General features: G+C 40.3%; 1 protein-coding gene across 1 annotated transcript in view; it reads right to left on the bottom strand.

Moving 5' to 3' along the window:
* DIPK1B (divergent protein kinase domain 1B) overlaps window positions 1-14670 on the bottom strand; it is a 558256-nt gene that overhangs the window by 75211 nt on the left and 468375 nt on the right. The window contains exon 3 of the mRNA XM_044058535.1: window positions 5376-5483. Within this exon, the coding sequence (XP_043914470.1) occupies window positions 5376-5483 (108 nt within the window). The remainder of the gene's footprint in view (window positions 1-5375; window positions 5484-14670) is intronic.

A 14670-nucleotide genomic window follows, 5' to 3' on the forward strand; every position in this document is an offset into this window, starting at 1 on the left:
ATCACACACATCTTACCTAGTCTGCCACAAATACACACTTATTGTATACAGTACTGATATCTGATTGTGGTTTAACATGAAAGAAATTTAGATTAACTTGTTGTTTTTAGATATAGTTCAACACCCCCAAAACATTCACAGGCAGCCTCTGTCCCCATCAATTATAGACACTTTAATGACTATGATCACCTCAGACGTCTGATTATGATAAGAAAAAATATGTCCACAGTAAAATATTCTAGCTTTGTGCAAATGCACATTAGCTCTGTAAAGCTAGAATAATGGCTGTTTAACAGCAGGGTCAGTCACTTTCATTCACAGCAGCCCCTGTACCCAGTAAATATAGACATTTTGTTGACTGTGCACACCTTAGATATTGGTAATAAAAATAATGGTCTCCGGTTCTAGTCCCCAGACAGCTGCTATACTCAGAAGTGATAGCCACTTTGTTGACTGTGTACACATTAGATACTGGATTGTAATAAAAATAATAATTGGCCACACACACACACACACACACACACACACACACACGCACACACACACACACACACACACACACACACACACACACACACACACACACACACACACACACACACACACACACACACACACACACACACACACACCATTAACTATATAATTAAATGTAATAAAAATATATGTATTGTGATACCATTCTACATTTTGCAGGCAGCAGCACCATCCATGTGCCATAGGAATGGGAGGGATCACACAGCATACATTATACGTTAAAAAAAACAGTGTATTTGATAAAAATGCACTTTCTTTTCCCTGCACTTATAACAGTACCTCTGTATCCATTTCTTTCTGTTTTATTTAGGCTGCTTGAGGAGCCAGTCACCTCTGGCAGTCTAAGCCAATAGGAAAAGACTCTAACTACTTCATACAGCAGCCCCACCATCCTCTCCAGATGTGCTAATCTTATTCTCCATTTGGAGTAGGACAACACCTGGCTGTTTATTTTAACATAGTCTGTAAATTAAAAAAAAAATAGATGTCATTAAAAAAAGCCCAGTGTTATACCTATTCCAAATGGAGAATTAGACAATTATGCCTTTTTACATGTCTTCTGGCTGTGGCAGAAATAAAAAATCAGGAGATTATACAGAAATCAGAACTCCATGCATGTGCGATAGCACATAATGAGTTTTGAGTCCCCAAAATAGTAGCCAATTATTTTTAAATGAAACAAAGCTGTCAGAAAACAATATTTTATTTGCAATAAAATATTACTTTCTGACATTTTATTTTTAATGGGGGGGGGGGGTTCAACCTAGCAGCCAGTATCACAAGCCTCCCGTGACTGCTTGTCATGTCAGATTTTCAGTGCATTCACCACACTTAGATCCTGATTCCAACTCTAATAGATTACCTACATGATTTTTAGTTCCCATCTTATTGCTGGTAAGTAGTAGACATATATGTTGCATTTTCCACTCTGAAAAATAAACTGTATACTTTCCTTTATTATAACCTGAATGTAATGCAACTTTTGTGTTTCATCCATATAGCCCTGTATTTGCCATACCCTTGTATAGGGTTATAACTCTGGAATTGTTTAGTATTTATACAGTAACATTTTTCAGTTGAACATGTTTCGGAAAAGAATGCATAAAGACACACATGTTTATGTATATACAAATGTATATGTGTGTGTGTATACACACACACACACACACACACACACACACACACACACACACACACACACACGTGTGTATATGTGTGTGTGTGTGTGTGTGTGTGTGTATGTGTATATATATATATATATATATATATATATATATATATATACATAAATTGACAGAGCAAGTTACAAATCTCATAAAGTTGAAAGCATGATATTGACCCAACAAAATCTCGGCAGCACAAAGTCACCACACATAAAGTTGAACAAAAAGCAAATACAAATACCCACATATGCCAACCAAAATATGTTTCTTTGCAGATGTGCAAGCCCCCTGTTCCTTCCATGTTGGGGGCATATCTTCACACCCCCTGAACTTAAATATACTGACTTTACAGACACAAACAAAACAAAGAACATATTTGAACAGCACAAAAGCAGTTCTGGTGCACAAGTTATGTATACTGACATTTGCAAACTCATATGATGGAAACCCAACTGAACATGCTCACATACTTTAGAAAGATAACTTAACTAGACATGCCCCCTAAACTGTTTCCAGGCCAGTACATAAGAAGAGTTAATATATATCACAATTATGAGTAAATCCACATACAAAGTGTGCTGGAATCCCCCAGTGATCATTTAGATAATCATACTGAGGTGTAGACGGCAATCCCTGACTAATGTTACTGGTTACAGAAGTGGCTTCTAAGTGTTCTCAATAAGTCATAGGGCTTGGGGGCATTAGTGGTGTGACAATGAGTTTTGGAGTTTTGAAATTCACCCCTTTTTTCTTTTAATCACAATTTATGTTGTGGAGGTTTTGGATCCACATAGCCACTTGATGGTCACTGTGGCTCTTAATACTGTTAATAACCTGACTTGTGCTCAAACTTGCATCTCTTGTATATAATTCAGTAACAGACACACTTATGCCTTGACAAAAGAACATTCGATTTATAGACCATGATATATACGAGTAATAGTATGTATGTTATATGGCACAAAAAACTGGGCAGTGAAGGCAGAGCAGCTGAGGAAGCCTGAGATGATTAAGATTCAGTACCGGAAATGGGTAGTAGGATGGACAGATGCATAAATGAGGACACTGGAACAGAAATCAAAGTAAGTATAACAGCACAGAATGTCAGGGAGAACAGATTACTGTGGTCTAACCACATATGCAGGAAAGCAGATGATTTGGTAAAGAAGATTTGGGAGAAGTAGGAAGAGGGAAAGAGGAGAGAAGGATGTCCAACCAACAGATGGATGGACTGCATGAGAGAAGGCCACTGATGGTCAGACATGACTATCAAAGAAAGTAGGAAAGTACATCTTAAACAGGAGCTGTGGTAACAGTTGACAAAACAACCTAACCCCAATGATGATGCTGATGGTAGTGGTGATATATAAGCCACATGTGAGCATATTCTACAAAAACAGGCATAGTATACACATACACACAGGAAAAAAAGACAGACACATGCGCGCGCACACATTTCAAAAGATAAGGGTCACAGTGTTATACTGACAGTCTAATGCACACGACAGGTATGTTCATGTGTAATGCAGGGTCTTACATGGCCACGTTTGTTACCAGTGGGATGCAACCTTTGCTGTTGTTGTGTTATACTGTACAGTTACAAGTGGATATATAGTGGAGAAGACATGCATTATAACAGTGCATTACTTCATCGGCACAGTACCTGCATGAGAAGTGTCTCCACATAGCTGTTTGTGTAAACAAAAGGAACATGCAGCATATACTGCCAGATGGCCTGATAGCAACAACATGTATGCTGTGTGCATATCTGCCATACAGCAAGGGGATAAAACAGCAGAAGGCTACATTGTGGCCTCTGCAGCAGTAGATTATGATTAGTGTGGGCAGAATACTTCACAGCTATGTGGACAAAACATAGTATGCAGCAGCAGGAGCAGTGCAGTGGCTGGGCTTATTTTTCTGCACACTGACAGTATTAATTTTGGGGCAAGTATCACATGTGCTAGCAATAGTGACGCATGCAAACATACTGTGGCCTGGAAGGGCTTCACTATATGTATATATATATATATATATATATATATATATATATATATATATATATATATATATATATATACACACACACACACACACACACACATTTTCTATATATATATATATATATATATATATATATATATATATATATATATATATATTATGTTTCATATAGGACATACCTAAGTGTGGACAGAACTCAGGCAAACCAATGTATTCTTGGACTGCATGTTCACCGTTACTACAGGACATACAGGAACAGACAGGCCATAAATAACATTGTTCCTGTAGTCATGCTACATGCTGCTGTTGGGGGATTAGCGCTTGTGGTCTAGTCCATGACCTTGATGAACAGTCAACACCTGTAATTTAATGGTGTAATGAATACAATACATGCAGCAGTATTCTATGAGATCAAGCATACAGCCATGTTACATGCTCAGTTAGATGCTTGGTGCTTACTTCTGTAACATCTGATGCACAGTTTAATGTTAGAAGTAAGCAGCCAGTGACCTTTTGTCATGTTGCATCCCTGCCTGTGCATCTGATGTGCATGATGTTTGTCTCTTTGTATTCTGCTGTTTGTAATGGACATGATTACATCAGATTTTCATAACATTTCATATACTGTTAGAGGATGCAAAAACCTCTGACTGATTGGACAGTGAGGCATACTGATGACTGATAGTGACAGTCACCAAAATACTTTAAGATGACCTCCTACTTTAGCCAGCAACAAATGTTTTTCTCTGAACGTCCAAATCAGCACATAATAAAGCAAATAGTAATCTCTGAAGTTCATGATATGTACAGATAGGCATCTTGAATGATATGGTACTTATCAACCACCTCATAAATCCGTTCATCTAGTTTTTGAATATGGACTACTTGTTGAACTAAAAGAAGCCCAAGACCTCTTGGTATCTACACATCAACCAGATTAGTTTTTTCTGAAGTGTGATGATTTTTTAATAGTGCAGTGCTGCAAATTCTTACATGCAAGTAAGGTGATGCTTTGTGTATTTGTGTATTTTCTCAGGTGGACCAAAGAAACTTTCCACTCCATTGTCTTACTCAGTCATTCCTGATGTATTTAGATGAGTTACATGCTTCAATTATATTCATTGTGAATCAGTGCTTATGTTATTATCAGAGAGAGTTGGCTGGGACCCAAGTACTTAATTAACAAATGAACATAAACTATATCAAAGATAACAAAGGTAAAACAACAGATGTTAGTCAGAGTAAGTTAATGAACTGCATGTTTTTTGGTGCTGTATGTTATGTAACCTAGTGGATAGATATCCTCATGCCCTACCTGCTTCTTATACTCCTGGGGGGAGGTGTGGTGTATTAGTGCATTTGACCTTTTGTAGTAAATGTTCTGAAGATCACTAGTCATCAAAACCACTCAGCAACAAGTTGATTCAGCAGATATGCTCATTTACTACCTTCTATATATTTTCTGGCTAGCTAGTCAGTTTTTTTACATTCTTTTGTCCTCTCTATCTGTTTGTAAACTGTAAGATTTTAGCAACTATCAAGTCTGAAAAGTGATAAGCTCAAATAAATGGAGTCAGTATACATCTATATGATGTTTTCAGTGGTCGTAATGTAGAAAATTGGAAAAAATACTGTAGAAACTGTACAGATTTGATGGTTTGTATAGCATACCTGGTAGGTTGGAGATGAAGAAAGACACTGTTGAAACACCAGGGCATTTTCATCACAAAGATCCCTGCATACTGAGCCAGAAATTATCCCCTTCTTGTATCGATCACACTGAAACAGGAGAACAGAAGATTTCAGCCAATGTATGCTATAAACTTTGGATGATAATGTTCTACTTGTAAATCCAAGGAATTATGGACAAAGACTACAATCACATTATGCACTATAAAACATTCACACCTAAATTTAAAGAAAGGTGAGTAATCAGTGACAGACATTTTTACATTTGCCTCAACACAGTCATCTAAAAGCCATATGATAAATACATTTGGAAATCTTTTTCTATGAGGTATCTTTAAAAGGCCCACAATATCCCTTTAAGGAATCTAACAAATATACCATTTCAGTTTTGCCTTTTTGTTGCTCCTGTGATAGCCATGGTACCCGTGGGGGTCAGTATCTGTTCCTCTACCTCAAGGCATCTTTTTCTCAGATGCCCTTTGAATGACTATGAAGGCTGATGACTGCAAACTTAGTATAACTGTTCAGTCTCCTACAGATAAATCAGGGTTAGATATAATACAATGGTAAAACAAAACAAAACAATGGTTTGACTCTCAGTACTAATAAATGCTAATAATTGTGGAAAAAACGATTCCTGTAACCTATTATACTGAGAGAAACAACTCAAATTTGATATCTTCATGAATCATGTTGGTGCATTAATAGACAGAAATTTTCCTTTGCTCAAGGGGTCACCATGGTAGCAAGCAACACTTTCATTGTAGATCACATTAGTTTCATATAGAGATCCCTTCTATATAGTGAGCTTGGTACTTAAATCTCACTAATTTAGCCAGTTCTGCTGTACAAGGCCTCTATCTCTGTACTTCCCACTGCTGAAAGTGTAGAAAGGTTCATGCTCAAAAGAACTGATGGGCCTGGGCTCCCAAAGTGTCCCAAAAGGACCAAGGTGTACTGTTTTTTTCTCAGTCTTGTATTCTCCCCTCAGAAGGGATCTGTGCCTTGCATTCTGGGTCATGAAATCTCCTCCCCGAAATATTATGACTGGAATGTACTATGAGGAAAGTCAAGACATATGCTAGCACAATCAGCCCTAACATCTCTATTAACAATAACAGCAAGTGGGACTGATTCATTATCAAGTGTGTGTCTTGCCCTTGAAGTAAATTCCTGTTCTCCATGCAAAAGCATCAATCATTATCCACCTTTCAGAAAGAATTAGACAATTAAGAATATTTGTAATTTTCAATATAGGACAACTGTGGCACTTTCTTTTGAGGGCCATTAAACCATAAACTTAGTATCATCTTATGAACATCTATTAAAATGGGAAACAATTATATCACTAAGGTGTTATAAAAGTTTATAAAGGATAAAGAGGGGTATAAACTCACATGCCCCTCAAAGTACCCATGATCAGTCATACCACTGGGCATTGCTGTAACATATGAGAATCATTTTTACAAATTTTTTGTTGGGTTACAAATGATCAGTTCTTCCAGTTTCTTTTTAATGTGTTCTGGCACTGTGGAAGACAAAGCTCTTGACAGCATTCACAAAGAATGCTCTGCTGTACTTAAGCACCATTAATACATTGAACTCACATTTAATTTATTAATTAGTACTTACTTACGTATATCATGGCATACTGATACAATATCATAGCCTTTTTTGTTTTTCCAAGAACAACAGCTTTATATTTATAATCATTTTTGCAAGCCAGACCCCAGTACTGTATGCCATTGTACTAATTTGTCTTTATACTCTGTTAACAAAAGTTCCTACATCTTCCTTACTGTGAACAATCAGAGAGCCTACTTCACATATTTCAAAACTGGCCTATAAATAGTATGAAAAGCACTGCATAATTTTTCATTTAATTCCCAATGTACTTCTGCATACTTTCAGCATCCTTTTTTGTCCTTCACAGCTTGTGCTGCACAAGGTAAGGTTGCACTGATGCAGTCACAAATATTTATTATTACATCCACTTCTCCAGAGGATTCCCAAAGTACATTACTTGGCAAGACACATCTTGTAGTGAATTGCTAGATGCATGACATGGCATTTGTCATTACTGTTGGTTTTACCCAGATTATTCACTGAGATTTTTTTTTTACCAGCTCTGAGTAAATCACAACAAGCAGAATGTTTTAGTTATGGCTAGCAGTCCTACATATCAAGAAATATACACATGAAATATGATTAATCTGCACATAAACTAATTAACAGCAGTGCTGTATCTTGTGTTTTGGGGCAAATGGTACACCATTGCCAATACTCTTATGTTCTAATGAAATACCGACACAGTACTTAAAATGTAAACAAATAGACTTCTACACAACTGCACTGTATAACTGGGATACATTATGATACAATGTGAATAATTGTTCACATAGTCGATACATTTCAGACACACTTTGAAACACTGCTGTATACTGTCTAACATAAGCAATCATTTCATTCATGAATTTGTGCTCTGCAAGTTTACAAACTTCTATCACTTTGATAGTCATATGTGCAGCTGATGACTGCATTTAATTTATGAATTTGTATTAAATGAGATTGTGAACAGTTTTTGTGCTGCTGTTCACCAATCTATATATATATATATCTATATATCTATATATATATCTATATATATATATATATATATATGTATGTATATATATATATATATCTATTTACATAAACATTAGGTCAATGAGAGTGTTGAAAAGAGTCCCTTAATACAGTGTACCCCTTACCTAAAAAGTAAATAAAAGCTATCCTGTAAGGATATTACTACTTTGCACTCAGTTTGCCAACATAATACAAGGGAAGAATCTTTTTTACTTTATTTTGATGCGGTGTATACCATTTTTGTTTGAATACCAGTATAACTTAATTCATACACTGTTTAGGTGACATATTTTGCAAACATTTCAAATAAGGTATGTAACTCATTTTAATTCTCAAAACCCCTCTATACTGTATAAAGTGAACTGAAGATTTATATTTTAAAGCATGAGCTGAATAATTTATACCCTGCAATCCACAAACACTAAAAATATCAGCTAATTTGATACCACTGTGCTTTAAGTTGTAGTGTCAAGTCTTTGTATATTCGGCTATGAGGGGTTTTGTGGTTAGGTCTGTTGCCCCACTCTTTTTGGTGACATGACTACCTGCTTCCCTACTGGTGACATTTTATGACATTCTATGGCATCTGTATGTTCTAACATACATGCCCACAAAGGCACCCATCCCTGGCTTTGGTCACCTAACTCGCTTCCCTAAGTCTTATTGTTGCTGTTGTTGTTATTGTAGTACAAGTCTGTGCTTCCACAGGAGCAATTTTGGCCAGCTGGAATCACCATTAATCTCCCTCCATGATGAGTGTGCTATTGTAAGATATTCTCTCTACCTTCCCCTACCCAGCTCTTCTAATGCTTGAACCACAAGTCAGACATACCTCTCAGCTGTCCAGGTTTTTGCAGAATGTCCAGATTTTTGCTTCAAATATTTGGCCTTTTCCTCATAAAATCTCTTGTTTTTTGGCAAATCATTGGGATGATCTAAGGATTGAAGTCACTAAATAGTCACATACATTTGAGTGTCATAATTTATATCCTTCAGAAAATGCATGCTAACACAAATCTTTTTTTCTAGCAGCTTTCTAAGTTTATAAGAGTAATATTTAAAATCTGTCCCAATTTTTGGTCCTTTGTCCACCCATTACATCAGGCTTTATCAGGATTTCTTAAGCTAAGAGGTTAAGAGGTATGTAGTCATGGGTTATCTTTAGTAGATTGACAGCCCACTTCATCAAAACCAACTTCACCGACATGGCAGAACATCAACAATGGGAGACCCAATGTTAAATACACGGTAAGTAACCGTTGGGCCATCCCAACTACAGCAATTACCAGTTAAACAAACCCACTGATGTGGGAGGCTTCACTTCCCCCACACTCCCTTACTAAATATTCCAACTCCGAGAATGCACTGCTGCGGGGGTAAGGGGCAAAGTTCAGGTTGATGGCTAAACAATTACTTACCGTGCGTGTAACATCAGGTCTCCCATTGTCGATGTTCTGCCGTGTCTCTGATGTTGGTTTCGATGAAGTGGGCTGTTGATCTACTAAAGGTAACCCATGTAGTCATACTTGTATCCTCTGTTTCACAGCCAGGGTTTCACCACTCTTCAGTACATTGCCAGGCTTCCAAGATACCACAGTCTTGATAATTAAGTAGAACACATATATGACTTGCACATTAATAATGGCACACTGGGGCATCTATCACTAATATTTCACAGTTAAGCCTGGTACCCATTCTATCCATTTGTCATACAGTGTGTGTCACAAGTTCTGGTGAAGAAAGGTTGGGAGGTCTAGCTGCATGCTTTGTAAAACTCTCTCTACTGATGCAGTTGATGTAGACCACTCAAAGAGTGTCTGATGTTATGCACTCATTCAGTTTCCAATTACTTGTCTAATTCAAATGTTCTTCGTGTTTCACTGTTGCAGTCATCACATTTGGGTTATCCCTGCCAGGGTAGCCCTCGGCCAGCCCGAATACCAAAGGCTTAGTATTTCTGCTTCGGTTGCTGTCGCTTCAGGACTGACATCAGGTCGTCAGTAGTATAAAGTAAGGCAGCCGATGCCATTACCCTAGTCATTCTTGCCATGGAGCCCAAAGCAGAAGCAGTTTGCACAAGTGCCGGTCGGCAGCTACCTGAGTTTCATCTACCAAATTGAAGCTGAAGTCTTCTAAATCTAAGTACCCCATTGGGGATCCTTTTTTCTTGCACTAACCGATGTCAGAAAAAGTTAACAATTGTCTCGCCTGTGGAAAGCAAATACCACACCAAGACTTTCATTCTTACTACATCACTTGTTTAGGCCAAGACCATGATGTCCCCCATTGTTGCTTCTGTGCTTTGTTCAATGCCAGAGCTATCCATCGTCAGGCTCATATTGTAGCTAGATATTTTCACTTACAGTCCTCAAACTCCAATATGGCTTTGGTAAGTCATCCAACAGCAGATCTTCTGAAAAAACATAAAGATAAAGACAGAGATAGACCCCACAGGTCCAAACCTACTGACAATGCTCCCATTAAGCTAGTCATCAGTTCTCTGGTTCTCAGTAAGGCGCTTTCACAGCCTCTGATACTTCTGTGGATTTGCAGGCCACTATCGAGATCCTTTCAGAGTCCGGTATGCCACAAAACTCTTTTTTGACTAAGGATCCTGCAGTCGTCTCTACCTTGGATGGGTCCGGAGGCTCTGAGCAGGCACTGGCTTCTGAGGAAGTCCTGCGCACTACCCGATTCTCGACACAGACAGACATCTTCTTTCGTGACTATCGTTCTTTCGAAAATGATTGAGTTTCTTAGGCCCAGGGTACGAACCACACCAAAGAAACCAATGACCCAATCTCAGGCACTTGCTTCCTTACATCAGTCTCAAATGCTTAAAATGACAGAAGACCTTATCATTCTGATCAGTAGAAGCCAAGCTACCCCCCAAAAGGAAAAGAGAACTGTCCCCTGTAGTTTTGTCTGAAAAAGTCAGATGACTCTGATGCATCTAAATATGAAGACATGCAACCCCTCTCTACTTATGAGGATTCTGATGCAGAGGATTCCATCCCTTCATCCTCTCCCCAGAGGATTTTTCCTTTGGGGAAACCCTTCATACCTTAAGGGAGCATTTCCAATAGGAGAGTTAGAACTACCCTCAATCTAAAAAGAGACTCAGGGAATTCTTAGATCTTCCACAGCACAGACCCTTGGCCACCCCCCAGTCCTGGATGTTGTGGAGGATGTTTTCCTGGAATCCAGCTTGACTCCTGACACCCTCCCTCCTGCACCCAGGAAACCAGACAGGTACTATAGAGTCCCTGACTCGCACAAATTACTTTTTAAAAATCATACTGCTGACCCTGAGGTAATTTCTCAAGGGACTAAAGGGATTAAAGCAACCTCTGCTAAGAATCCCACCCCCTCAGATAAGGATTCCCGAGCACTAGACAGATGGGGTAAAAAAGTATACACCTCAGCTACTCTTGCTATCAGGGCACTAAATTGTCAGTTTCATATGCTAAAAATTCAGCAACATACCCTGGAACTCCTGAAACAAAAAAGTCTTCCTTTCCTGCTTGTGCAGAATCTAAAGAGTTACAAGAGTTAATGCATTCTGCAAGTCAAGTAACTAAACACACCTTGCACTGTGGTTTTGATGCCCTAGAAGCTTCATGCAGGGCAGCAGTCACTGGATCTGTCATTAGAAGGCATGCATGGCTTAAGGAACAGCCCTTGCCAGACCATGTCAAATCTAAATTGTTGGATGCCCCCTTGCACAAAGACAACTTATTTGGCACTAAGGCAGAAGAGATCTTAAAAAAGATGGAAGAAAAAGCAAAATCTATGCAGACAGTTAAGGATTTCTTACAGGTCCAGCCACTCAGATTCAGCATGCATTGTCCCACCAAGCACTGGTCCTTTCCTGCTCCCACTAAGCCAGACCAGCCCAGACCCCAGGGAACCAGCCACAGGGAATGCAGAGATCTAAGCAGTGAACTACCTCCACTTCAAAAGCACAGAGTTCTAAGCCACCCCCTTATGGTAAGAACTCACAATGACTCACCTCCCCCACTCACTCCCTCTGCCCACCTTCACTTACCACTAGGAGGAAAACTCTCCTTTCAAGCAAACACCTGGGCCACCATTACCAGCGACCACTGGGTTCTCAACATAGTGTCCAAGGGATACAAATTTTCTTTCCACACCCCTCCCAACCCCAAAAGGGTTCCCAGATCTACCTCCAAATCAGTGGGCAGAGGCTCAAAAACAAGTCCTTTCCCTGCTCTCTATGAGGGCAGTAGAGCACGTTCCTGCAGAACAGATAGGCCAAGGTTTCTACTCCAGACTTTTTCTGGTACCCAAAAAAGAGGGCACCTGGCACCCCAGCCTTGTTCTATCCATTCTAAACACCTTCCTGGTGATCCCAAAATTCAAAATGCTCACCCTCCAGCAGCTGACAACCATGCTCTCCAAGGATGCTTGGCTAGCCACCCTAGATCTAAAAGAGGCCTACCTCCACATTCCTATCAGGGAATCATGCAGGAAATATCTCCGTTTCAGAGCAGGATCTCAGTACTTTCAGTTACCTGCACTTCCCTTTGGCTTATCTACTGCTCCTAGAGTTTTCACAAAATGTCTGGCTCTCGCCATTGCCTTTTGCAGACAAAAGAATATCCAGATTTATCCATACTTAGATGACTGCAGGCAGACAGCCAGGAAAAACTGCTCAAGCATCTGGCCTTTGTAAAGTCCCTACTAACCTCCCTAGGGTACACAATCAACAAAAAGAAATCCAAACAGGTGCCCACCCAAAGGATTATATTCCTGGGGGCAAGCCTGGACACAGCATCCCAGATGTCATTCCTTACACCAGAAAAGCAAATTTTCCTGACAGCCTACTTCTCTCACCTAGCCACCAGACTTCAGTTATCTGTAAGGAAGATCCTGCAAGCTCTGGGGTTCATGGCATCTTGTATACTACTCATTCCATATGCCAGACTGCATATGAGGAAACTTCAATGGTACCTAAAAAGCTTTTGGTGTCAGCACTCTCAAGATCTGGAGACTCTTATACGTATACTTCCTTGCCTCAGAAAAAAATTTCCTTGATGGGCAACACAATGCTCCCTCAACAAGGGACTACCTTTCTTACCACCCCCTGCCACCCAGACCCTCACTACAAACACATCAGACTATGCCTGGGGTGCACACCTGGACGGCAGGTGCATACAGGGCCAATGGAGCCCACAGCAAATCCCTCTGCACATCAACCAAAAAGAGATGATGGCTGTCCAGCATGCCTTGAAAGCTTTCAAGCCCCTTCTCTCCCCAGGGGCTCTCCTGATGAAAACAGACAACACCACTGTGATGTGGTACACCAGCAAGCAGGGAGGGACTCACTCTTACCCTCTATGCAGGCTGGCCATGACCATTTGGCACACAGCCTCTGCCATGCAACTCCACCTGTTAGCACAATTCCTACCAGGTTCTCTCAACTCTCTGGCAGACCAATTAAGCAGAAATCTTCTGGACCCACACAAGTGGCAGCTCAGCAGAAGAACCTTCACTCTAATAACTCAGAAATGGGTCACCCTGAAGGTCGACCGCTTTGCCTCCCACACCAACCATCAGCTCAGCAAATTCTATTCCAGGGAGCATCACTGCATGGCTTGGAAGGTGGATGCCCTGTCCTTCCCCTGCATCAATCTATCGGTCTATGCCTTTCCTCCACTACGTCTCATCCCCAGGGTACTGCTCAAAATAAAGGAGGAAAAGCCAAGGACAATTTTTATAGCTCCAGACTGGCCTTGCCAGCACTGGTACCCCTTGCTGCACAGCCTGTCCCCACTGACACCATGGCATCTTCCTCACACTCCAAACCTCCTGACCCAGAGGGAAGGGGAATTCATGCATCCCTAATTGCAGACACTCAGTTTGGCAGTTTGACATATTCATTAACCCCCGATCAATCTGCCAACCTCAGTAAACAGGTTCTAGATGTTGTACTTGAGTCCAGATGCCCTAGCACTAGAAAGCTGTATGCTGACAAATGGAGAAGGTTCTGCACCTGGATTCAGGCTAAGGTAGCCAATACGGCACAGCCCTCCCTCCCTCTCATCCTGGATTACTTAGTTGACCTGCTACACAGCGGCCTCTCTTTTTCCTCTATTAAAATTTATGCCTCTGCTATCTCTACTCATTTCCCAACTGAGCAGCCCCTTTTCTCACACCCTTTGATCAAACAGCAACTTCAGGCCACCCAGAAGAGCACCAACCCCAGCTTGGGACATTAACTTTGTGATAGAAAAGCCTCCCCCCCCCCTCGAACCAGTTTCTTCTGAAGAGCTATAATTTCTCTCCTGGAAGACGGCTTTCCCTTCTGGCCATCACTTCAGCCAGAAGTGTCTCTGAGCTACAAGCACTCATGGCTGGGGAACCCTTCATTATCTTCCATACTGACAGGGTATCCCTCAGAACTAACCTATCCTTCATGCCCAAGATGGTGTCCAGTGTGGCTCTCAACCAATCCATTCATTTGCCAACCTTTTTTCCTAATCCCCAGATCAAGGAGGAAAGGATCCTGCACTCTCTGGATGTGCACAGACAGCTCAGATTCTATCTAGACAGGACTAAATCCTTCAGAAAGTCTGATCAATTGCTGGTTAGCTTTGCTACAGGGGCAGAAGGCAAAGCCATCTCCAAA

Source organism: Protopterus annectens, chromosome 16.part0 (assembly GCF_019279795.1).
Source record: "Protopterus annectens isolate FY-2018-M chromosome 16.part0, PAN1.0, whole genome shotgun sequence".
NCBI classification, from domain to species: domain Eukaryota; kingdom Metazoa; phylum Chordata; order Ceratodontiformes; family Protopteridae; genus Protopterus; species Protopterus annectens.